Below are 24234 nucleotides of genomic sequence, written 5' to 3'. Positions count from 1 at the left end.
TTTTTGGAGAGCAAGGTGATTTGAGAAAGGAAATTATGTTAAAGGCAAGTTGGAAATTGGACAGGAGTTTGGGTAATAATAGCTCCATAAATTTGTTTTTCTCCCCTCAAGATTTGCAGGAAGCTGTCCAATCAGGTTCAAACACTTTTCCTGGTAGGGATGGACTGTGTTAAGAATTGCTTAAGCATTTAGATGACTCTGTATTAATAGAAATGCTAGCTTTGTTTAATTCAGTGCGGAAAGAAGGAAAATTACCAGAAGAATGGAAGCATGCGGTGGTAGTTTAAGTTTCAAAGCCAGGTAAAGACGCGTCTAGTCCTAGTTTGTATCTGCCTATACCTTTAACGTCAGTGCTTTGTAAAACTATGGAACGAATGGTCACCAACAGAATTGCTTATTTTTTAGAAAATAAGGGACATTTTGCTGCCTATCAAAATGGTTTTAGAACTGGAAAATCAACAATGGAATTTGTTGCCCTTTTAGATCATGATATTAAAAAAGCATTTCAAAATAGAGAAGTAATGGTAGATAATAGAGAAGTAAGAAGTGTATTTCTAGATATTGAAAGAGCATATGACTTACTATGGAAGGATGGTTTATTAGTTAACCTCTATGATGCGGGAATTAGAGGTAAAATGTTTAATTGGACCAAAGGTTTTCTTACGGAAAGGACAATTCAAGTAAGAATAGGCGGAACAAGCTCCAAGTTACTACGAATAGGTAATGGTACCCCTCAAGGAAGCGTCATTAGTCCAGTTCTTTTTAATGCCATGATAAAAGATACCTTTGATCAGGTAGGGCCAGGATTTGGCAAATCGTTGTTTGCAGATGATGGTGCAATCTGGAAAAGAGGAATTTAAGATTCCTGCATTTAAGACGACTTCAACTGGGCCTGCAGTATTGGGCAAAACTAAACGGCTTCAATCACAGCTCTCAAAGTCTCTTTTGCAGCGGAAGTCGGAGCGCCAATGTAAAATTAAAAGATACCCATTTTGAGATTTGGTTAATAACTGGGCTGTGAAATTGAAACTAATTGAGGAAGACATAGCTGACCAAATTTCCTTGCCACCCATTCCTTTTTGGCTTTTGCTAGCACCAGAAGTAGACCTGTTCCTCCTTTTTCAGCTTCAAGGAAGCAGAGCAATGTCAACAGCGTCGATCATAAATGGATATTTAAATAATAAATGGGGATCTTATCTGAAGATTTTTACTGATGGTTCAGTGGACCCAGAGAGTAGTAGGGCAGGATTTGGGATGTACGTGTCTCAACTTGGAGTTAAGATTGGTCACCAGGTTTCTGATGGTGTTTCTGTCTTGCAACAGAATTATTAGCAATCCTCTGGGCCTTATGGTGGATAAAAGACTCTCGACCATGCAGGGTTATCATCTGTTCAGATTCTGCTGCTGCCTTAGAGACTATAAAAGGGAATAAATCTAAAGCTAGTTCTGACATAGTTATTGAAGTTCTCTTAGTTTTGTTTAGAGTAGGGAAGATGGGTTGTGCAGACAGATTTACATGGATACCTGGACATGCTGGGGTGGAGGGAAATGAAACTGTGGATGACATTGCAAAGTCTTCCTTACAGAGCAGGCAAGTAGTAATTAGAGTACCCCTAGGCAGAGCAGAATTGAGAAGTAGGATAAAAAAAGGTGTAGAGAAGAAGTGGCAGGAGGATTGGAAAAATGAATTAAAGGGAAGGCTTTCTTTTCTTGTCACTCACTAGTTAAAAAGGTCTCAGACTGTTACTTTTTAAATCGTAGAGATATGGTGAAATTTACAAGACTTAGGTTGGGGCATTGTGGGCTAAATTATTATTTAAAGATAATAGGAAAACATCCTACTGGATTATGTGACTGTGGTAGCCCAGAGACAGTTCAGCATGTTTTGCTGAGTTGAAATCGATATAAAGTTGAAAGAAGCATATTGTTCAAGAGGCTGTCTGACTTAAATGTATTTTGTTTTTCTATTAAATCCTTGTTTGGCCACCAAGAGAACCACCATCTGATTGAAGAGTTTATTATTCAGTTTATACGTACGAATGGTGTATATTCGAGAATTTGAGTTTCTGGAAATTCTATGATTAATCATAATTCTGTGCAGGGCAGTAATATGCGTAAATGCATCTAAACTGCCAGAAATAGAAGAAGCGCTCATTGCACGGTCCCTGTGTTCAGAATGACTCCTCAGTGTGGCTGAGTCGTGCCACTGCTGTTCTGTTGGAATTCCTATGTACAACCTATTGTCTCCGTCACTACATGGGAGCCTGCCATTCCCCGGCACCTGGGTTCAGCACTCACTGTGACACAAGGGTTGTGCTGGAGAAAGCACAATTATCACCACACTTCCAGCACCAACATAGAATGGCCATAACTACTTAGCCTTAACCTGTACATCTTTGAACTGTTTGAGGAAACTGGAACACCCAGAGGAAACTCCACGTGGTCTTGGGGAAACATACAGGCTCCTTACACAGAGAGGTGGGAATCAAACTCCGATCGGTAATCGCTGATGCTGCAATAGCATTACGCCAACTGCTACACTACCCTGTAATTTAAATTCATTTTACTCTCTTCATAGATGCTGCCTGACTTACCGGTAATTTTTAACATTCTCTTTTACCTCAGATTTCCAGCAAGTGTTGTGCCCAGTATCTGTCCATCGTTCCCTCAGAACAGAATAGGAAAATTCTTTTGAACAGAGATGAAAACTAATTTCTTTAGTCACAGGGCGGTAAATCTGTGAAATTCATTACCACAGATGGCTGTGGATGCCAAGTCATTGCATATATTTAAAGCAGAAATTGAAAGGTTCTTGGTCAGTCGGGGCATCAAAGGTTACAGGGAGAAGCCAAGTGAATGGAGTTGAGAGAAATAATAAATCAGCCTTGGTGGAATGGTGGAGCAGATATTTTGGGCTGAATGGCCTAATTCTGTTCTATATCTTACGGTCTGCCAAATAAAATAATAAAGATAAAGGTTAGTTTCATTTGTCACATATACCTCAAAACATACAATGAAATGTGTCTCTTTCATCAAGGATGTGCTGGGTGCAGCCCGTAAGGGCCACTGTGCTTCTGGTGCCAACATAACATACCCACAACTTACTAATTTTTACATCTTTGGAATGTGGGAGGAAACCCACGCAGTCATGGGGAGAATAGACAGACTCCTAACAGACAGAAAAGGGAATTGAACCCAATCTTACATCCGGCACTGTAAGGTGGTACACTAAATATTACACTACCATACATTGTACAGTGTAAGTTTTAAGTGGCACAGTTACGGTGAGGAGCCACAGTCTATTCTCGCAAGGTAGGTGAACTGAAACCTAGAGACAGTGGTTTAAGGTGAGAGGGAGAAGCTTTAAAACGACCTGAAGGGAAACCTTTTCACCCGGAGGGCGACCTGTATGTGGAATGAGCTGCCAGAAGAATAGGCAGGATAGGGCACAATTACAATGATGGGAACATGGGTAGGAAATGTGCGGTGAGAAGTGGGCTATACACAGGCAAATGGGACAGGCTCATTTCAGCAGCTTGGCTGACGTGAACAAGTTTGGGTTGAAGGGCCTATTTTCTGTGCTGTATAGTTCTGTGACTATGATTCAATTTGTTTCCCTTGATTTGAGTAAACATTAACCCTGATCTCTCTCCGCAGATGCTACATAACCCACAGACAGTTTCTGCTGTTATGTTGGGCTTCCAGCATCTGCTGCTGTTCCACAATTACCAAGCGCACAAAGACAATGTTTCAGAAGCAGAGGAAGATGAGCAAAGGAGTGTTTGATGGCTTTGGACATCTACTTACTGGAGGTTAGAAGAAAGAGGGGACAGAGGAATCTCACTGAACGTTTTGAGCATTCAAAGGTCTAGACAGAGTGGGTGTGCAGGAGATGCTTCCAATGGTAGGAGAGTCTAGGACCAGAGGGCACAACCTCAAAATAGAAGGACATCTGTAAGGACAGAGATAAGCAGGAATTTCTTTAGACAGAGTGTGGATAATTTGTGGAATTTATTACCACCGACAGCTGTGGACCCAAGACACCTCATATTCCGTCTGGGTAGCCTCCAACCTGATGGCATGAACATCGACTTCTCTAACTTCCGCTAATGCCCCACCTCCTCCTCATACCCCATCCGTTATTTATTTATATACACGCATTCTTTCTCTCACTCTCCTTTTTCTCCCTCTGTCCCTCTGACTGTACCCCTTGCCCATCCTCTGGGTTCCCCCCCCCTTGTCTTTCTCCCTGGGCCTCCTGTCCCATGATCCTCTCATATCCCCTTTGCCTATCACCTGTCCAACTCTTGGCTCCATCCCTCCCCCTCCTGTCTTCTCCTATCATTTCGGATCTCCTCCTCCCCCTCCCACTTTCAAATCTCTTACTAACTCTTCCTTCAGTTAGTCCTGACGAAGGGTCTCAGCCTGAAACGTCGACTGTACCTCTTCCTAGAGATGCTGCCTAGCCTGCTGCATTCACCAGCAACTAGAGGTCGACAAGGAAGCTTCAAATGCCTGACACAGAGTTGGAGACCTCTTCCCAGAAACAGAAGGGATCCTTCTGGCAATACAGGACCAACTGGCTAAAAATTATCAACAATACATAATAAAAAACCAACAAATTCAAGATGTTAGGTGTATAAAATGCCAGGAAAAACCAGGATCCTGCAGCAGTTTAACTCAATCTGATTACTTACATGGGCACAAACAAATGGCAATCATCATTCACCAAAATCTTGCTTTAGGATTGGGAAGCTTAAAAAAAAATACAACAGAAGGCAACTAAAAAGTCATTAAGAAGGTAGAGATGGAATACAAAGTTAAGCTAGGTAATAATATTAAAGAGGATACCAAAAGCTTCTTCAGATACATTAAGTGTAAATGGGAAGTGAGAGTGGATATCAGACTGCTGGAAAATGATGCTGAAGAGGTAGTAATGGGGGACTATGAAAGAGCAGACAAACTGAATAAGTTGTTTTGCATCTGTCTTCACTCAGGAAGACACTAGCAGTATGGTGGAAGTTCCAAGGGTCAGGGATCATGAAGTGAGTGAAGTTACCATAACTTGAGAGAAGGTTCTTGGGAAACTGAAAGGTCTGAAGGTAGGTAGGTCACCTGGACCAGATGGTGTACACGCCAGAGTTCTGAAAGAGGTGACTGAGGAGATCATGGAGGTTTTAGTAATGATCTTTCAAGAATCACTAGGTTCTGGAGTGGTTCTGGAAGACAAGAACATTGCAATTGTCACTCCACTCTTCAAGATGGGAGAGGGGCAGAAGAAAAAAAAACTATAGGCCAGTTAGTCTGACCTCAGTGGTTGGTAAGATGTTGGAGTCAATTACTAAGGATGAGGTGTCAGGGTACTTAAAGGCACATAATAAAAAAGGCCATAGTCAGCATAGTCAAGGGAAAATGTTGCCTGACAAATCTGTTGGAATGCTTTGAAGAAATTAGAAGTAGGGTAGGCAAAGCAGAATCAGTTGATGTTGTGTACTTGGATATTCAGAAGGCGTTTGACAAGGTGCCACACATGAGACTGCTTAACAATCTATGAGCCTATAATATTACAGGAAAGATTCTAGCATGGATAAAGCTGTGGATGATTGACAGGAGGGAAAGTGTGGGTATAAAGGGAGCCTTTATCTGACCGGCTTCCGGTAACGTGATGTTATCAAATAGCTTCTGGCTTTTTATCCTTGGAGGCTGATCTGATTCAAAATGTACGAGGTGATTTGAAGTGAACTTTGGGCTGTTATTACTCAAATCAGGTAAGCAAATGAGATGAAATGTCACTGAATCACCACTTTTTTTTTTAAAAAGAAAAGCTTATTCATTATTCTCCCATCATTTAAATTATTTACATATTTCCTCACACTACAATTATTCAACATGCTCAATGCTTTAGTGGTGCCAGACAAACAAATTTTCCATTCCGACGCGCACACAGTGCTGGAGGAACTCAGCAGATCAGATAGCATCCACGGAAATCAGGCAATGCTGTGAGGTTACAAATAGTTTAAAGGTTGAATAGTTCCATTAAATATCAGAGAATATATACAATTATACAACCTGAAATTCTTAACTCTCTGCAGACATCCTCAAAGCAGAAGAAAACCTCCACAGAATGAACAAAAACTAAGAATTCCAGATCCCCCTCCCTCCTCCCTCGCATAAGCAGCAGCATCAACCCTCCCTCTCCTCCTCCTCCCCACACTTATTCGACAATAAGTTACCAGCACTCCTACTACCCACCATACGCAGGGCCCCAGTATTATTAAGGACCCCACCCACTCATCCTGCACCCTCTTTCTGCCATCAGGCAGGAGACTCAGGTGCATAAAAGCAAGAACAGTCATAATGATAGGTTCTTTTCTCCGCCCTCCCCACCAGACCACTTGGCTTCTGAACTCCCGGCCGCATCGTATTCGAAGTGTCACTGCTTAATCTGTTCCGTACTCACAGTCGGAATTTAATATTAGTGCATTTTAGTTTTGTTGCAAGGACGAGGCTGACGACGAAACCAAGTGCAGGACACTGGCGCGGAGGCAGCGTCGTGAGGCGCTAGCACCGCCGCGAACGGGGAACGTGTATCCCGGAGAGTCTTTACACGGAGACAAGGGTCACGTAGCGTATCCGGGAAATGATGCGGAGTTTAGAACTGACAGCCCCCAAGGAATCAGGAAACAAGGTTTCGTGACACTAGAGTCGACCACCGAACTGGCAAAGCATGGCTGTGCCGCCTGAATTTTATTCTATATTCGCCAATGGGAACCAGGGGTGCCGTAATTAGTGGAACTGGGAATGACTGGAAATCAAACGAGGGATTAAGGCCCGATAAGGAGGCAATAGCAAGAAGGGGAATTACCAGACGGGACCATAGCAAGTTTGCTATTTATGTGTAATTCAGTTTTAGTTTTCATTCTTACCTTCACAACCGTGTTACGTGTTCTGCACCCTGGTTCGAAGAAACGTTGTCTCGCTTCTATGTAGATATGTACTATATATAGTTAAAATACAATAAACCTCACTTATCACTTGTCACATGCCGAACCACTGCTTACAGGGAGCGTTCCGCTCTGTCTGTTTCACCAGCCTGCAATTCATCCAAGGCCTATGAGTCCGTTGTTGACGAACCCAACAGACTCAATTCATGCACGTTAAAATAAAGTACAGTTCGGAGGCTCCTAAACCCCATAGGCAGGCGAGCCGGCGGGATAAGGATTCCCCTGGCGGCTGACGCAGAGTTTGGGCTGAATCCTATAATTCAGGGGCCCCAACCTTTTTTGCGCTGCGGACTGGCCGACCCGGGGTGGGGTGGGGTGGCGGGGGGGGGGGGAGGGGGGTAAAGGTTGCCAACGGACGAGTAGCAGTCAAAAAAGACTACAATGACCATGAAGCCTTGCGCGGGCACCAGTGCGCATGCGTGTACCTTCCAATATTATTATCTACAAAGCGTTTTTGGCGATTCTTTTCGGCGGGGCGGGGTGGTGTTCATCACGACCGGAATATTGGTAATAAGGGGCTAATACACTCAATTTCGTTTCTAAAACGGTTTATCTAACGAACTTAATATTAAACACAGCGCATATTTCCCTCGCATGAATATAGTGATAAGTCAATTATCGGGGGAGGACAGGGAAGCTTGAAGTAAGTGTTGAACGAACTTCCAGTAGAAGTGGTAGAGGCAGGTTCGATATTATAATTTAAATGATGCCCAAAAGCAGGAGAAGGCTATAAGAAGATATCAAAGTGTTTTCAGGTAGCTGTTTCCTCAGTTTGTAATGTCATTAAGAAATGGCAGTTAACAGGAGTGATGGAGGTCAAGTTGAGGTCTAGAAGACCAAGAAAACTTTCCGAGAGAACTGCTCATAGGATTGCTAGAAAGGCACATGAAAACCCCCGTTTGACTGCAAAAGAACTTCAGGAAGATTTAGCAGACTCTGGGGTGGTGGAGCCCTGTTCTACTGTGCAGCGACACCTACACAAATATGACCTTCACAGAAGAGTCATCAGAAGAAAACCTTTCCTGTGTCCTCAGCACAAAATTCAGCATCAGAAGTTTGCAAAGGAACATCTAAACAAGTCTGATGCATTTTGGAAACAAGTCCTGTGGACTGATGAAGTTAAAATAGGACTTTTTGGCTGCAATGAGCAAAGGTATGTTTGGAGAAAAAAGGGGAAAAAAGAACACCTCTCCAACTGTTAAGCACGGGGGTGGATCGATCATGCTTTGGGCTTGTGTTGCAGCCAGTGGCACGGGGAATATTTCACTGGTAGAGGGAAGAATAAATTCAATTAAATACCAGCAAATCCTGGAAGCAAACATCACACTGTCTGTAAAAAAGCTGAAAATGAGAACAGGATGGCTTCTACAACAGGATAATGATCCTAAACACACCTCAAAATCCACAATGGACTACCTCAAGAGACGCAAGCTGAAGGTTTTGCCATGGGCCTCACAGTCTCCCGACCTAAACATCATGGAAAATCTGTGGATAGACCTCAAAAGAGCAGTGCATGCAAGACAGCCCAAGAATCTCACAGAACTAGAAGCCTTTTGTAAGGAAGAATGGGTGAAAACAAGATTTGAAAGACTCTTAGCTGGCTACAGAAAGCATTTACAAGCTGTGATACTTACCAAATGGGGTGTTACTAAGTACTGACCATGTAGGGTGCCCAAACATTTGCTTCAGGCCTTTTTCCTTTGTTGTTATTTTGAAACTGTAAAAGATGGGAATAAAAAAGTAATCTTGCTTAAAATATTAAAGAAATGTGTCATCTTTAACTTAATGTTTTTTGGAAATCAGGTCATCGTTTACTCTCTTAGCTATTCACAGCAACAGAAATTTTGACCAAGGGTGTCTGGAGTACTAGAACTAAGAAAGTTTTATTAAAGAAACAAGCAACACAGTAATCAAAAGGATAATAAATGCAACAGTTCAGCGATGATAAACACACATGTGCACAGAATTAAGATAACAGCATCAATCAAGCTCTATCGTTGTCTAGGGGTAAATGACCAAATTTCAAAGTGACTCAAAGTTCAGTCCAGTTTAGTAGTTCAGTTCGCAGTAATCGTTGCCATGGCGATGGACAACGTGGGGGGGAGAGAGAGAGAGAACAGGAACAACTGATCATTCAGAACGGCTTCACTCACAGACCGGCGATATGGCTCACAAGCAGCTTTTGGGCAGGTCCTTGGTGATGTCACCTGAGGTCACCGACTGTGACCCCTCCTCCAGATGCGGTCGATCCTCTGCAGTGAACCCGGCACCCAGGCAAGGGCGGACACACACCGGGTTCCCGCTGATCGTACCTTTCCACCCTGGCCGTTGTCTGATACTTCCCACCGACTCGTGAGAGGCGCACCACTTCCAGGGTCTCGTTACCTCGGGTGGCGTGTGTCTCCTGCCTTAGCGAACCTGTCCCTTTTTATCCCCCTGCTGGGGTATCGCCTGTCCATCACTTCAAACAGTTCAGGGTTCAAAGGGGGAGCCGCTCCAGACAGCTCTCTACCCATCTCCAGGTGCTGTTTCATTGTGTCCCTTATCACTCTCTTGAAGACAGGTGGCAGACCAACTGCTGATCACACTGGACAGCTAACATCTTATCTATGTGTATTCGTCACACTTCCCCCCTTTAAGGATTTTTACCGGGAGGTAAAAATTACAAACATGAATACATTATTTGATACACGCACAAATATACATCTTTATCAGCTATTTGGCTAACACAGCGAGTTTGAAGTTGTCAACACCTTGACAGACAGTCATCGCATTTTCTGTTCCTTTTACATGTGTTATTAATAATCCCTTAGACCAGGCCCCAACTCAGCAAACTTCGTAGTGGCCAAAAACACTGATGAATTGCGACTAATGTAACCTCTCATTTGGTTTTGTCCCGGACCACAATAACAAGGGTCGTCCCATTCCGACTCAGTTTTCTCTCGCAAGGGCTTAGTAGGAGGGGGACGGGTATTGACTGCAGAGTTATTGCAAAACTTCCTGCAGTACCCCACCATCTCCAAGAGCCTTCTGAGGACCCTCTTGTCTGTCGGGGTTGGGAGGTCAGCGATAGCCTGCACTGTAGCTTGCATCGCTGCCAGCTGCCCCTGTGTCAACACAATTCCCAGGTAAGTGACCCTCGTGTGGCCGAATTCATTTTTTTCAAGGTTCACTATCAAGCTGGCTTCAGACAGCCGTATTAAATTACCAATACACATTTCTGTGTTCATCAGCCCTTTAGTCACTGAATTACTCATTATATATGAATGTTGTTTACTAGGCTACCCTATTGTAACAGACATCACCCAACGTCCCAGTTCTTTGCATTGCCTCGGGACAATCAAACACACGGGTGTGAGTCGTTTAATTACTTCTTCTAAAGATTCGCTTTTTTCGGGGATTAAGGGAGAGACCTTATCAGTAGACCTGGCCAAAACAATAGCCTTCTCCCATCTGATCGATCCCATCCTAATCTTTTCAAAATGTTTTTTTCCTCTTATCAGGGGGCCCCTAGCTTCATTGATTTCCACGCTAACACCGACTAGGTTTGTTAGCATATCAAAAGCCGGTGACCGTCTCAGTTCGCGTCGGTCATGATCAATAACATTTTTCCCCCTGGGCAGCCGGTAAATCTCTTTCATGATTCCACCAACTGTTTCCTCCAGCACCGCAAAATGTCCACCGGGGGGGTACCTCGTGGGCCATGTTAAAAACCTCATCCCCATAACTCTTTTGCACCACCCCCCATTCCTCATCTGCGGGTACTGTACTTGATTTCCCTTTTTTCCTTAGCACTTCCTCCTCCACACAATAGCCTACTAGTTCCCTTGTTAAAGCTGTGTCAGAGAGAGCTGTCTCTGCCAAAACCATCAGCCCCTCGTCTCGCTCCTGCGTCTGCACAAATTCTTTCCTGGCTACTGCTAGGTCTGTCCCAGCTCCCTCACTGCCTCTTGTCTCACTACCCTCTTTCTTTCCATTTTCTACCCTCTTCTTGTACAAGGCTGGCAGAAATGTCTCAGCTAAATTTACTACTGCGGTCCCGTGATGAACCTGTGAGTCCATGGGCGGGGCCTCAATGCTGGCAGGCTGACTTGTCAATCTCACGACTGGGAACACGATTCCCCGGCGATGTCATTACCGAGCAAGACTTCCACGCCTTTCATCGGTAATTCGGACCTCACCCCGATCGTGACTAGTCCAGAGACCAGGTTGCTTTGTAAGTGTATCTGGTGCAGAGGGACTGACTCTGTCCCTTCCCCAACACCTTTGACCTCTACCTCCCCAGTCTGGGTCTCTGAGCTAAACTCTAATACACTCTTCAGTATTAGTGACTGACACGTTCCCGTGTCTCTCCAGATCCGCACTGGAACTGGTTCTAACCCCTCCTTCACTGACACCAATCCGGCCGAGATAAACCTCTCGCGCCCTTCCTGGACTTTTTCAGACCTGTCCTTCCCTAGCGGTTCGCTTAACAGCTCGATACAGCCATTCAACATTGCCGTTTTTCCTTTTCCCGTCTCCTTTTTTGGGGCAAAGCACCTGGACGCAAAGTGTCCGGCTTTCCCACAATTATAACAGACGACCCCAGGAGACTTCCTACCAGACTGCTCCCGGTCTACCTTATCCTTTTCACTAGTCCCCGGCTTACTTTCTGACTTTCCCGGCGGACTCTCCCCGCTGTCCTGACTACCCTTCTGGTAGCCTTTACTCGGGGCAAACTTCATTTTATGCGTCAACGCATACTCATCCGCTAACTTAGCAGTTGCGGCTAACGTGGCTGCCTCTTTCTCATCGAGGTAGGGTCTCATTCCCTCAGGGACACAACCTTTAAACTGCTCAATCAGGATCAGTTGTAGCAGTCTGTCATAATCCCCCTCTACCCCCTTCGAGGCGCACCAACGCTCACAATATGTTTGCATCTCACGGGCAAACTCCAAATACATGCGGTCCCACTGCTTCCTCGCATTCCGGAACCTCTGCCGGTATGCCTCCGTACCAACTCATAAATCCTGAGGATGGCCTCTTTCACCACCTCATACCTCTGGGCATCTTCCGCGGACAAAGCGGAGTAAGCTTCTTGGGCTTTCCCTTTCAGTACACTCTGAAGTAAGACGACCCACTTATCCCTCGGCCAGTCCTGACTTATAGCCACTTTTTCGAAGTGGAGAAAGTACCGATCCACGTCGGTATCGTCAAATGGGGGAACCAGCCTAACCTCCTGGGTCGCCCGGAACCCTCCACCTTGGTTCGGCACGAGCCCCTGCTCGGCCCTTATCTTTAACTTCTCCAGCTCAAATTCCCTTTCCCTCTGTTTCTCCTCTCTCTCCAACTGTCTGTCCCTCTCTTTCTCTTCTCTCTCCAACTGTCTTTCTCTCTCTTTCCTTTCCACCTCTTTCTCTTTCTCCCGCCTTTCTAACTCTCTCTCCTGCCTTTCTAACTGCTTCTCTTCGTGTTCTAACTGCCATACCCGGAACTCGTGCTCGAGTCTCAGTTTTTCAAGCTGTACCTGTACCGCGTCTCCAGCAGGTTTTTCAATAGACACCACCCCCAGCTCACCTTGGGGAAACACACCTTTAGATACATAGTGCTCTACAATAGCTCTGTGTATCTCCTCTCTCCTCATTGTCGACTTCACCTTAGCAAGATTCAACCGTTTGGCCACAGCTATCAATTCCGATTCCCTGGCATCCTCTAATGCCTCCAAGGTCGGCGCCTTTATAAATTCCTCAGCCTCCATTTCTGCTGTTTGTCTTTTCTTTCTTTCGGGAATTTTAACCCAATCAATTTACTCCATCCCAAATTTAGCGTTCAAAATCCCGGACGAGAACCCCACTTATGTTACATACCCCGTAACTGGGTTGCCAAACCAGCAGAAATGGATCACTCAGTTGGAGTCTGGAGTACTAGAACTAAGAAAGTTTTATTAAAGAAACAAGCAACACAGTAATCGAAAGGATAATAACTGCAACAGTTCAGCGATGATAAACACACATGTGCACAGAATTAAGATAACAGCATCAATCAAGCTCTATCGTTGTCTAGGGGTAAATGACCAAATTTCAAAGTGACTCAAAGTTCAGTCCAGTTTAGTAGTTCAGTTCGCAGTAATCGTTGCCCTGGCGATGGACAACGTTGGGGGGAGAGAGAGAGAGAACAGGAACAACTGATCATTCAGAACGGCTTCACTCACAGACCGGCGATATGGCTCACAAGCAGCTTTTGGGCAGATCCTTGGTGATGTCACCTGAGGTCACCGACTGTGACCCCTCCTCCAGATGCGGTCGATCCTCTGCAGTGAACCCGGCACCCAGGCAAGGGCGGACACACACCGGGTTCCCGCTGATCGTACCTTTCCACCCTGGCCGTTGTCTGATACTTCCCACCGACTCGTGAGAGGCGCACCACTTCCAGGGTCTCGTTACCTCGGGTGGCGTGTGTCTCCTGCCTTAGCGAACCTGTCCCTTTTTATCCCCCTGCTGGGGTATCGCCTGTCCATCACTTCAAACAGTTCAGGGTTCAAAGGGGGAGCCGCTCCAGACAGCTCTCTACACACTCCAGGTGCTGTTTCATTGTGTCCCTTATCTCTCTCTTGAAGACAGGTGGCAGACCAACTGCTGATCACACTGGACAGCTAACATCTTATCTATGTGTATTCGTCACACTAAGTACTGACCATGTAGGGTGCCCAAACATTTGTTTCAGGCCTTTTTCCTTTTTTGTTATTTTGAAACTGTAAAAGATGGGAATAAAAAAGTAATCTTGCTTAAAATATTAAAGAAATGTGTCATCTTTAACTCTATGTTTTTTGGAAATCAGGTCATCTTTTACTCTCTTAGCTATTCACAGCAACAGAAATTTTGACCAAGGGTGCCCAAACCTTTGCATGCCACTATAGGTTGCTCTGATACCACTTCAAATAGACTGAGTTTTGTTTTCTTGTTTGGGGTTGCTCTGATGCTGCTTAAAACCAAACAAAGAGCTGACGGCCATGGTATTCCTTTCTTGTGCTACTTAGCCATTGTTTGATGATGCCATTCATTCTTTCAATTTGTCCTGATGACTCTGGGTGAAGTGAGCAATGAAAAGACCATTCAATGTTCATCAGTCAACACAATTCTTGACAAAAATTTCCTGCGGAATGTGTTCCCTGGTCATTGTCAATGTGGCTTGGCAATCCCATCTTGAAATATCAGAATTTGGGATGTGAGTGAGGCAGAAGCTTTTCTCGCTGGGATGGCTTCCACCCATCTTGAAAAAATGGCCACTATTACTAGGATATCCGAATATCCTTGGCACTTTGGTTAAGTAATATAGTCCACTTGTAGATGTCAAAATGGACCTGGTGAGGCAGAAGCAGTTAGTTGATGTTGTTTATCTGCAGATCCAAGGTTTGATTTCTGGCATGTTACACATGTCATAACTGTTTGTTAAGCTTGCATCCTGAATTTTCAACTCTACCACCATTGGGAGAATTTGTCAATCATCTTTTGCACTCCAATTTTCCTAAAGAGTGTATCTGCTGTGCCAGATAAGGAGGCAGGCCAGCTGGGGCTACCATTCTATGACTAGTGCCATATCTCCATACTCCATCATCATTTAACAACCCACCAGTTTCCATCCAGGATCACGTCTATTGGTTTGAGCATTGATTTTGCATTTCTTAAATATCTTGCATATTTGTGAAACAGAGTTTAAAAAGTTTCCATAGTTTAATTTATCATGTTTTCTTCTATTTCTATTTTCTTTATTATTTCCCTATCTTCACTTCTCCCTTCTTGCAGTTTCATCTACAAATACATTTCTATGGCTTCTCTGGTCATTTTGGAGTGACCTTTCTATTTCAATAGAGCAATTTCTGATGGTAGCAGTATGACTTCCAAAAGTTGTCATAGAAGTTTGCCGTTCTTGATTTGAATTCCCATGGCTGTAAGCAATGTTTCTTCCAATTTCTATTGACTAATGTGAGCAAAAATCTTGTGCCATGCAATTTTTTGTCCAGTGACAACAATATGTGCACACTGAATTTTTAAGTGGAAGTAAACCTGAAGCTACTCTGAGGGTGATAAGCCATTCTGCTTTAAACGAGCTTGCAGTTCTTTTGCACTTCACCCCTTTTGCTTCTTTGGAATTTGACATAGTGAACCAATACTTTCTTCAATAAAAACTGTATAAGTAAGCCAGTTCTAAAATTTGCAGACAAATCATCAGAAACTCCACATTGTCAACATCACCCACATCTGAAACCAGAAAAGGAAATGTGATTGTGCACAATCATTGTGCTGTTTCATCGACTATAGCTCAGCATTTAATACCATCATTCCCAAAATCCTGATTGAGAAGTTACAGAACCTGGGTCTCTGTACCTCCCTCTGTAATTGAATCCTCGACTTCCTAACCAGAAGACCACTGTCTGTCAGATTGGTGATACATTTTCTCTTCGCTGACGATCAACACGGGTGCACCTCAGGGGTGTGTGCTTAGCCCATTGCTCTACTCTCCATATACACATGACTGTGTGGCTATGCATAGCTCAAATACCTTCTACAAATTTGCTGGACAATGCAAGCCTTGTTGGTAGAATCTCAGATGATGACGAGAGGGCGTACCGGAGTGAGATATGCCAACTAGTGGAGTGGTGCTGCAGCAACAACCTGGCACTGAATATCAGTAAGACAAAAGAGCTGATTGTGGACTTCAGGAAGGGGAAGACAAAGGAACATGTACCAATCCTCATAGAGGGATCAGAAGTGGAGAGAATGAGCAGCTTCAAGTTCCTGGATTTCAAGATCTCTGAGGATCTAACCTGGTCCCAACATATCAATGTAGTTATAAAGAAGGCAAGACAGCGGCTATACTTTATTTGGAGTTTCAAGATATCTGGCATGTCAACAAATATGCCCAAAAACGTCTATAGTTGTACCGTGGAGAGCATTCTGACAGGCTGCATCACTGTCTGGTATGGAGGGGCTACTGCACAGGACCAAAAGCTGAAGAAGGTTGTAAACCTAGTCAGCTCCATCTTGGGCACTAGCCTACAAAGTACCCAGGACATCTTTAGGAAGTTGTGTCTCAGAAAGGCAGCGTCCATTATTAAGGACCTCCAGCACCCAGGGCATTCACTTTTCTCACTGTTACCATCAGGTAGGAAGTACAGAAGCCTGAAGGCTCACACTCTGCGATTCAGGAACAGCTTCTTCCCCTCTGCCATCTCATTCGTAAATGGACTTTGAAGCTTTTGACACTACCTCACATTTTTTAATATACAATATTTCTGTTTTTGAACATTTTAAAATAATCTATTCAATATATGTAATTGATTTTCCTGTTTTATTATTATGCTTTATTTTATTTATTATTATTATTATTTTCTCTCTCCCTGCTAGATAAAATATTGCATTTTACTGCTGCTGCTAAGTTCACAAATTTCACGGTATATGCCTGCGATAATAAACCTGATTCTGATTCTGATTCATCAAATATACTTAACATGCCAATGAGGTAGAGGGAATTTAAACAGTTCTGTGGGCTGTTTAAATTCCTTTGTGCACCTGTAGCAAAAGATGTGTCCTCTTTGCCTTCATAAATTTCCAAAGTCATGAACAACTCTGAAAGTATATCGAGCATCAGTGTAGATGTTAGCTGATTGTCTTCTGCTAGCTTACAGGCTTCAGTCAAAGCTTTCAGTTCTGCCTATTGTGCAGAGGTATCAGGAGTCATATTTTGAGTCAAGTCAAGTCAAGTCACCTTTATTGTCATTTCAACCATAACTGCAGGTACAGCGCACAGCAAAAATGAAACAACGATCCTCCAGGGCCATGGTGCTGCATGAACCAACACAAAACTACACTAGGGTACATTGTTACATACCCCGTAACTGGGTTGCCAAACCAGCAGAAATGGATCACTCAGTTGGAGTCTGGATTACTGGAACTAAGAAAGTTTTATTAAAGAAATAAGCAACACAGTACTCTAATCAAAAGGATAATAAATACAACAGTTCAGCAATGATAAACACACATGTACACAGAACTAGGATAATAGGATCAATCAAGCTCTATTGTCGTCTAGGGGTAAATGACCAGTTTCAAAGTGACGCAAAGTTCAGTTCAATTGAGTTCAGTTCAGTTCACAGTAATCACTGCCGTGCCGGTGGACAGGGAGGGAAGAAGAGAGGGAGCGAAAGCGAATGAATATTCAAAACGGCTTCCTCACAGACCTTCGATATTCCTCGCAGTCAGCTTTCGGGCGAGCCCTTTGTAATGTCTTCTGAGGTCACCAACTGTGACCCCTCCATTTCAGATATGATCGTTCTTCCATGGTGAACCCAGCACCCAGGCAAGGGTGGACACACACACCAGGTTCCCGCCGATCCGTACCTTTCTACCCTGTGCGTCTCTGGTTGGTCCCGCGACCAGACCTCCAACAACTCCCACCGACTTGTGGGAGGCGCACCACTTCCAGGGTCTCGTTACCTCGTGGTGTCGTGTGTGTGTTGCCTTAGCGAACCTGTCCCTTTTTATCCCCCTGCTGGGATATCGCCTGTCCATCACACTTCAAACAGTTCAGGGTTCAAACAGGAGCCGATCTTGACAGTTCTCAGACCGGTGTCTCCTTCCATTAAACTCTCTCGTCTCTTCATTAACATTTCCAAATGTTGCTCCATTGTCTTCCTTATCTCTCTTTCTCCTGAAGACAGGTGGCAGATCAACTGTTGATCCCACTGGTGCCAGCACAGAACAGTTAACATCTTAACCTATGTGTACTTTTTGTAACCCTCTTTTGTCACAACATGAAACAATACAAAACTACGCTAGACTACATGAAACAACACAAAACTACATTAGACTTCAGGTTTACACAGGACTACATGAAGTGCACAAAACAGTGCAAGACAGTACAATAATTAATAAACAAGACAATAGGCACAGTAAAGGACAAATTACAATATAATAATAAATGATGTAAATGCAAATGTAAATGTAAACAATGTTTTAGCAGGAATAGAGAAAGAAATGAGCAAAAATTGCAAAGGGAGTGGAGTGGTGTTCAGTTGTGTGTGTGTGTGTAGGTTGGTGTCAGACTAGACTCTGGGAATTGAGGAGTCTGATGGCTTGGGGGAAGAAACTGTTACACAGTCTGGTCATGAGAGCCTGAATGCTTCGGTACCTTTTGCCAGATGGCAGGAGGGAGAAGATTTTGTATGAGGGCTCTGTGGGGTCCTTCACAATGCTGTTAGCTTTGTGGATGCAGCGTGTGGTGTAAATGTCTGTAATGGCAGGAAGAGAGACCCCGATGATCCCTTCAGCTGACCTCACTATCCGCTGCAGGGTCTTGCGATCCAAGACGGTGCAATTTCCGAACCAGGCAGTGATGCAGCTGCTCAGGATACTCTCGATACACCCTCTGTAGAATGTGGTGAGGATGGTGGGTGGGAGGTGGACTTTTTTCAGCCTCGCAGAAGGTAGAGACATTTCTGGGCTTTCTTGGCTATGGAGCTGGTGTTTAGGGACCAGATGAGATTCTCTGTCAGGTGAACACCAAGAAATTTGATGCTCTTAACGATCTCTATGGAGGAACCGTCGATGTTCAGTGGAGAGTGGTCGCTCCATGCTCTCCTAAAGTCAACAACCATCTCTTTTGTTGAGATGATTGTTGACTTCACTAGAAGTCTTTTGCTGAGGTCATTACATCATTTTCTATGACAGCAGCCCAACCAACCATTTGAATTCCTTTCTGAAAGTCATCATGGTACAAAATCAGATCTGGGTTCAATAAGGGCACCTCTTTATGGTAATTTGCATCTTCTTGGCATGTTATTGTTCTTGCACAGTCATCATCATCTTCACAATCTTCCATGTCCACTGACAACAGTGTAGCTGGATTCAGGGGACTTGCTTGTTGACTGATGATATTATGTGCCTCAAGAACAGTGGACCAATTAGACCACTAAGCAGCTATCACTTAAGATGGCCTGTTCATAGTAGGTAAAGTATGCACCGAATGTGGACATCGAACATTTAGTGTCTGATCCAGCATGATGTTAGAAACAGCCGTGGATTTCCAGGTAGGGGTTGCCTACACTGCTTGCAGACATAAACCCCATTCTAATGCTATATTGTCCAATTTGGCAGAGTAATAACCACCAGGATGCTGTTGGTCTCCATATTTTTGAGGTAAAACTGCCATAATGAAGCCACGCTTCTTGTGAATGTACAGGTTACATGTTCTCCCCATATCACAGATTCCTAATGCAGGTTCAGTATTTAATATTGCCTTTAAATGTTGAAGAGCATCCATTTGGGCAAGGTTATATGGAAGACCGGCAGTTGTCCATGCTACAAGACTTCCCTCTCCATGCCACCGCTTTTGTCCAAGGGAACAACAAAAGGTAAAGGACTGGAGAGGAACGGCCCGTACAGCTTGGCACCAGTGTCGTCACAGAGCAATGTGTGGTTAACTGCCTTGATCAAGGACACAACACGTTGCCTCAGCTGAGGCTCGAACTAGCGACCTTCAGATCACTAGACCGACACCTTAACCACTTGGCCATGTGCCAACACTCAGGTGTAGACAGTATTGATCTTATTCAGACTTCAATATCCTGCTCTACTTGTTTGCCAGTTTGCTCCAGATCACTGTAGGAAACGATAGTTTCATTCCAATTTTATTTAGTTAGCCTTGCTATTTTGTCATCATCTGGTTTCAAGCCATCTATGAGCATTGACTTGAGAGGGCCATATGTGGATTCTTCTATATGATCTTCAGTTATTCCTTGAGCTTCTGAGTAACTGTCCAATACTGCTCTTCATATTCAGAAACATCCTCTGAAGCCTTTTATATGCCATCATCCACTTTCCTCCAATCAATCTATGTTGGGGATTGTCATTCCAATCATTTCTTAATTACATCTCAACCATCTAGTAAATTCTGTTTATCCTCTCCTATACCACCTTCAACTCAATGTGTCATCTGTCTTATTTGCTGGGAAGACAGCATGTTAGCTAATATCTGGATGCCATCATATGGATATCATTTGTAGATGTTCATCATTCATTGAAGTTCAGTCCAAGTCTTTGAGCTTCCTTTTTTAGGATGGGCCAATGCCATCATCTGGACTGGGAAGGAAGGGAGAAGATGCCAAAATTAGAAAAAAGGTGGGGAGGGGAAGGAAGAAAGTGATAGGTGAAGCCAGGTGGCCAGAAAAGGTAAAGGACTGGAGAAGAAGAAATCTGATAGGAGAGGAAAGTGGACCAAGGGAGAAAAGGAAGAAGACAAGGAGGTAATAGGCAGGTTAAGCACCAATAGAAGAGGTAAGAGGCCAGAGTGGGGAATACAAGAAGAGGGAAGAGGGACAGGCAATAATTAAGGAGAAATCAATTTTCATGTCATTATGTTGGAGGTTACCTGGAGGTGTTGAGGTGTTACTCCTTGAACAACGCTTGTACTGAATGAACTGCTGGGTCATTTCAGAGTGTAGTTCACACTCCGCTCATTACTGTGACTCCCAAAGCACACATAGACCATACCAGAAACACCAAAAAGTGCTGGAGGAACTCGAATGCCAGGTACGGTATTCCCATATTACTTTATGATATTGATGTAGGCTATTCAGCCCATTGAATCAATGCTTGCTTATCACCCGGTGCTGTACCACTATAGCCTAATCTTCTCCATCTTTGCAAAATCGTTCCCTAGATTCTACCGCACTGGGAGTGTGCCTGCCTTTGGGGTGTGGAAGGAAAATGGAAGGGAAGCCCATGCATTCAGAGGAGGAGCATACAAACTTCATGCAGGCAATACCGGAGGTCATGTTGGAATCTTGATCACCAGCACTCGAGGCAGCAGCCCTATCAGCTGCAGCCCTGTGTTGCCTTAAGGGTGACAGATTCTCTTTCTAAAGGGACATCTACAGGTATCGCACAGAGGTGGCTCACATAGAGGCTTAATGGATGTGTGTGGATAAAATTAATGTGGTACAACACAATGGCTGAAAGCACACACAAACAGGCTCAAGGATAGCTTCTACTTCACTGTCATTTATTGTACTAGGCAACCTTTTAATAGTTCACACATACAATAAAATGAACTCTGGACCTCACAATGTACCTTGTTATGACTTTGCACCTTATTGTTTACCTGTACTGCACTTTCAATACAGCTGCTACAATTTATTCTGCATTGTTATTATTTTACCTTGTGCTGCTTCAATAGACAATAGGTGCAGGAGTAGGCCATTCGGCCCTTCGAGCCAGCACCGCCATTCACTGTGATCATGACTGATCATCCACAATCAGTATCCAGTTCCTGCCTTATCCCCATAACGTTTGCCTCAATGCACAGTGTCATGGTTTATCTGTATATGAACACTACGCAAGACAAGCTTTTCACTGTATCTCAGGGAGGCCTCCATTGGTGGGAGTCGACCACAGATGATATATCTTATCCGTCTGCGTAGCTGAAATGCAAGCCAGGGCAGTATGTTGTGGAGAGCAAGCTATTACCCATGCCAGCAGATTCCTCCTCTCCACACAGCTGATGAATCCAAAGGAATGACAGAGTGATACAGTTTGGCACAGTGACTTTGCAGGAGGTTCCAGTCAGCGATTAACTCAACATAGGACTGTCAGTAAAGGTGACAATAATCAATTCCAGTTCCAATGGGCAGTTGAACAATTGGTATCCTCAAATAAAGATATCAGCTTTATTTGTCACATGTGCATCAAAACATCAAAACATAGAGTGAAATGTGCAACTTTGTGTCAATGACCAAGACAGCCCGAGAGAGTAGCCTACAAGTGTTGTCATGTATCTAGCACCAATATAGCATGTCCATAACGTACTAACCCTAACCTGTACGGTTTTAGAATGTGGGAGGAGACCTGAACACCTGGAGGAAACCCACGCGGTCACATAGAGAAAACGCAAACTCCTTCCAGACAGCAGCAGGATTTGAACCCCAACTGGTGATTGTTGGCCCTGAAAAGGGCTAACTGCTACACTAACATGCTGGTAGATCCACTGTCATTCAGCCCATGGGAAGCCAGGGTGGATGGCAAAGGTGAAGTAGAATTAGAATCAGAATCAGAGGAGCCTGTGCATTAGTTAGACATACATTCAGTAGCCACCTTATTAGGTACATCTGTACACATGCTCGTTAATGCAATCATGTGGCAGGAACTCAACATGTAAAAGCATGCAGTCATGGTCAAGAGGTTCAGTTGTTGTTCAGATCAAACATCAGAATGGGGAAGAAATGTGATCTGAGTGACTTTGATGTGTTGGTGCCAGGTGGGACAGTGTGAGTCTCTCAGGAAGAGTTGATCTACTGGGATTTTCACGCACAACAGTCTCTAGAGTTTACAGCGATAGATGTGAAAAACAAAAACAAAAAAATAAAACCTCCAGTGCGTGACAGTTCTGTGGGTGAAAATGCCTTATTAATGTGATAATCACCAGACCTGTTCAAAATGACAGGAAGGTGACAGAAAATCAAATAACCACGTGTTACAACAGTGGTGTGCGGAAGAATACCTCTGACACAAAACACGTCAAAACTTGAAGTGGGTACTTCATAGCAGCAGGAGACAATAAGCATACACTCAATGGTCACTTCATCAGGTACAGGAGGTACCCAATGAAGTGGCCACCTGGTGTATTTTAAGAATAATACATACAGCACTAGTTTTCTGTATTGTTGTAATGTGGGAATGAACTTGTGAGGCAAAACTCAACTTCAGTTGGGAGGCACAAAATGGGTGAGTGTATGAGGATGTCTCAGCAGCAGAAATGCTCAACCAAGGTACTGCAGTGCCTCAAATGGTTGGAGGGATTCATTACATCAATACTTAGGATCATGACAACATGGAGGAGGACACTAGTCCACTGAGTCTACATTAGCACCTAGTTGCTCATCACTACCATTAATAAAGCAAAGAATCCGGAAAAATTTCTGTAGACTTAATGACGTTATCTCCAAACCTCCAAAGTTTGATCTGCTCAATCTATTGCATATCTATAGTATGTGGAATAATCAAAACACCTTCAAGGAGCGGTGCCTCAAAATGCTGGTGTCCATCATTAAGGACCCCTCCACCCAAGACATGCCCTCTTTTCATTGCTACCACTAGGAGGGAGGTAAAGGAGCCTACAGGCACAGACTCAATGATTCAGGAACAGCTTATTCCCCTCTGGCATCCGATTTCTGAATGGACATTGAGCCCATGAACACTACCTCAGTAAGGCATTTGACAAGGTTCCACACGGTATGCTTATTCAGAAAGTTAGAAGGCATGGGATCCAGGGAAGTTTGGCCAGGTGGATTCAGAATTGGCTTGCCTGAAGAAGGCAGGGGGTCGTGGTGGAGGGAGTACATTCAGTTTGGAGGATTGTGACTAGTGGTGTCCCACAAGGATCTGTTCTGGGACCTCTACTTTTCGTGATTTTTATTAACGACCTGGATGTGGGGGTAGAAGGGTGGGTAGGCAAGTTTGTGGACGACACAAAGGTTGGTCGTGTTGTAGATAGTGTAGAGGATTGTCAAAGATTGCAGAGAGACATTGATAGGATGCAGGAGTGGGCTGAGAAGTAGCAGATGGAGTTCAACCCAGAGAAGTGTGAGGTGGTACACTTTGGAAGGACAAACTCCAAGGCAGAGTACAAAGTAAATGGCAGGATACTTGGTAGTGTGGAGGAGCAGAGGGATCTCGGGGTACATGCCCACAGATCCCTGAAAGTTGCCTCACAAGTGGATAGGGTAGTTAAGAAAACTTATGGGGTGTTAGCTTTCATAAGTCAAGGGATAGAGTTTAAGAGTCGCAATGTAATGATGCAGCTCTTTAAAACTCTGGTTAGGCTACACTTGGAGTACTGTGTCCAGTTCTGGTCACTTCACTATAGGAAGGATGTAGAAGCATTGGGAAGGGTATAGAGGAGATTTACCAGGATGCTGCCTGGTTTAGAAAGTATGCATTATGATCAGAGATTAAGGGAGCTAGGGCTTTACTCTTTGGAGAGAAGGAGGATTAGAGGAGACATGATAGAGGTGTACAAGATAATAAGAGGAATAGATAGAGTGGATAGCCAGTGCCTCTTCCCCAGGGCACCACTGCTCAATAGAAGAGGACATGGTTTTAAGGTAAGGGGTGGGAAGTTCAAGGGGGTTATTAGAGGAAGGCTTTTTACTCAGAGAGTGGTTGGTGCGTGGAATGCACTGCCTGAGTCAGTGGTGAAG

The 24234-nt window shown here is 44.1% G+C and overlaps 1 protein-coding gene across 1 annotated transcript in view; it reads right to left on the bottom strand.

The window, feature by feature from the left end:
- Positions 1–24234, bottom strand: part of LOC134352288 (uncharacterized) — a 74648-nt gene that overhangs the window by 22111 nt on the left and 28303 nt on the right. The window contains exon 10 of the mRNA XM_063059578.1: positions 6514–6601. Coding sequence (XP_062915648.1) covers positions 6514–6601 — 88 coding nt within the window. The remainder of the gene's footprint in view (positions 1–6513; positions 6602–24234) is intronic.

This window comes from Mobula hypostoma, chromosome 9 (genome assembly GCF_963921235.1).
Source record: "Mobula hypostoma chromosome 9, sMobHyp1.1, whole genome shotgun sequence".
Taxonomy (NCBI): Eukaryota; Metazoa; Chordata; class Chondrichthyes; order Myliobatiformes; family Myliobatidae; genus Mobula; species Mobula hypostoma.
Note: the sequence above shows the minus strand (reverse complement) of the source record. Positions and strands in the feature narration are given on the sequence as shown.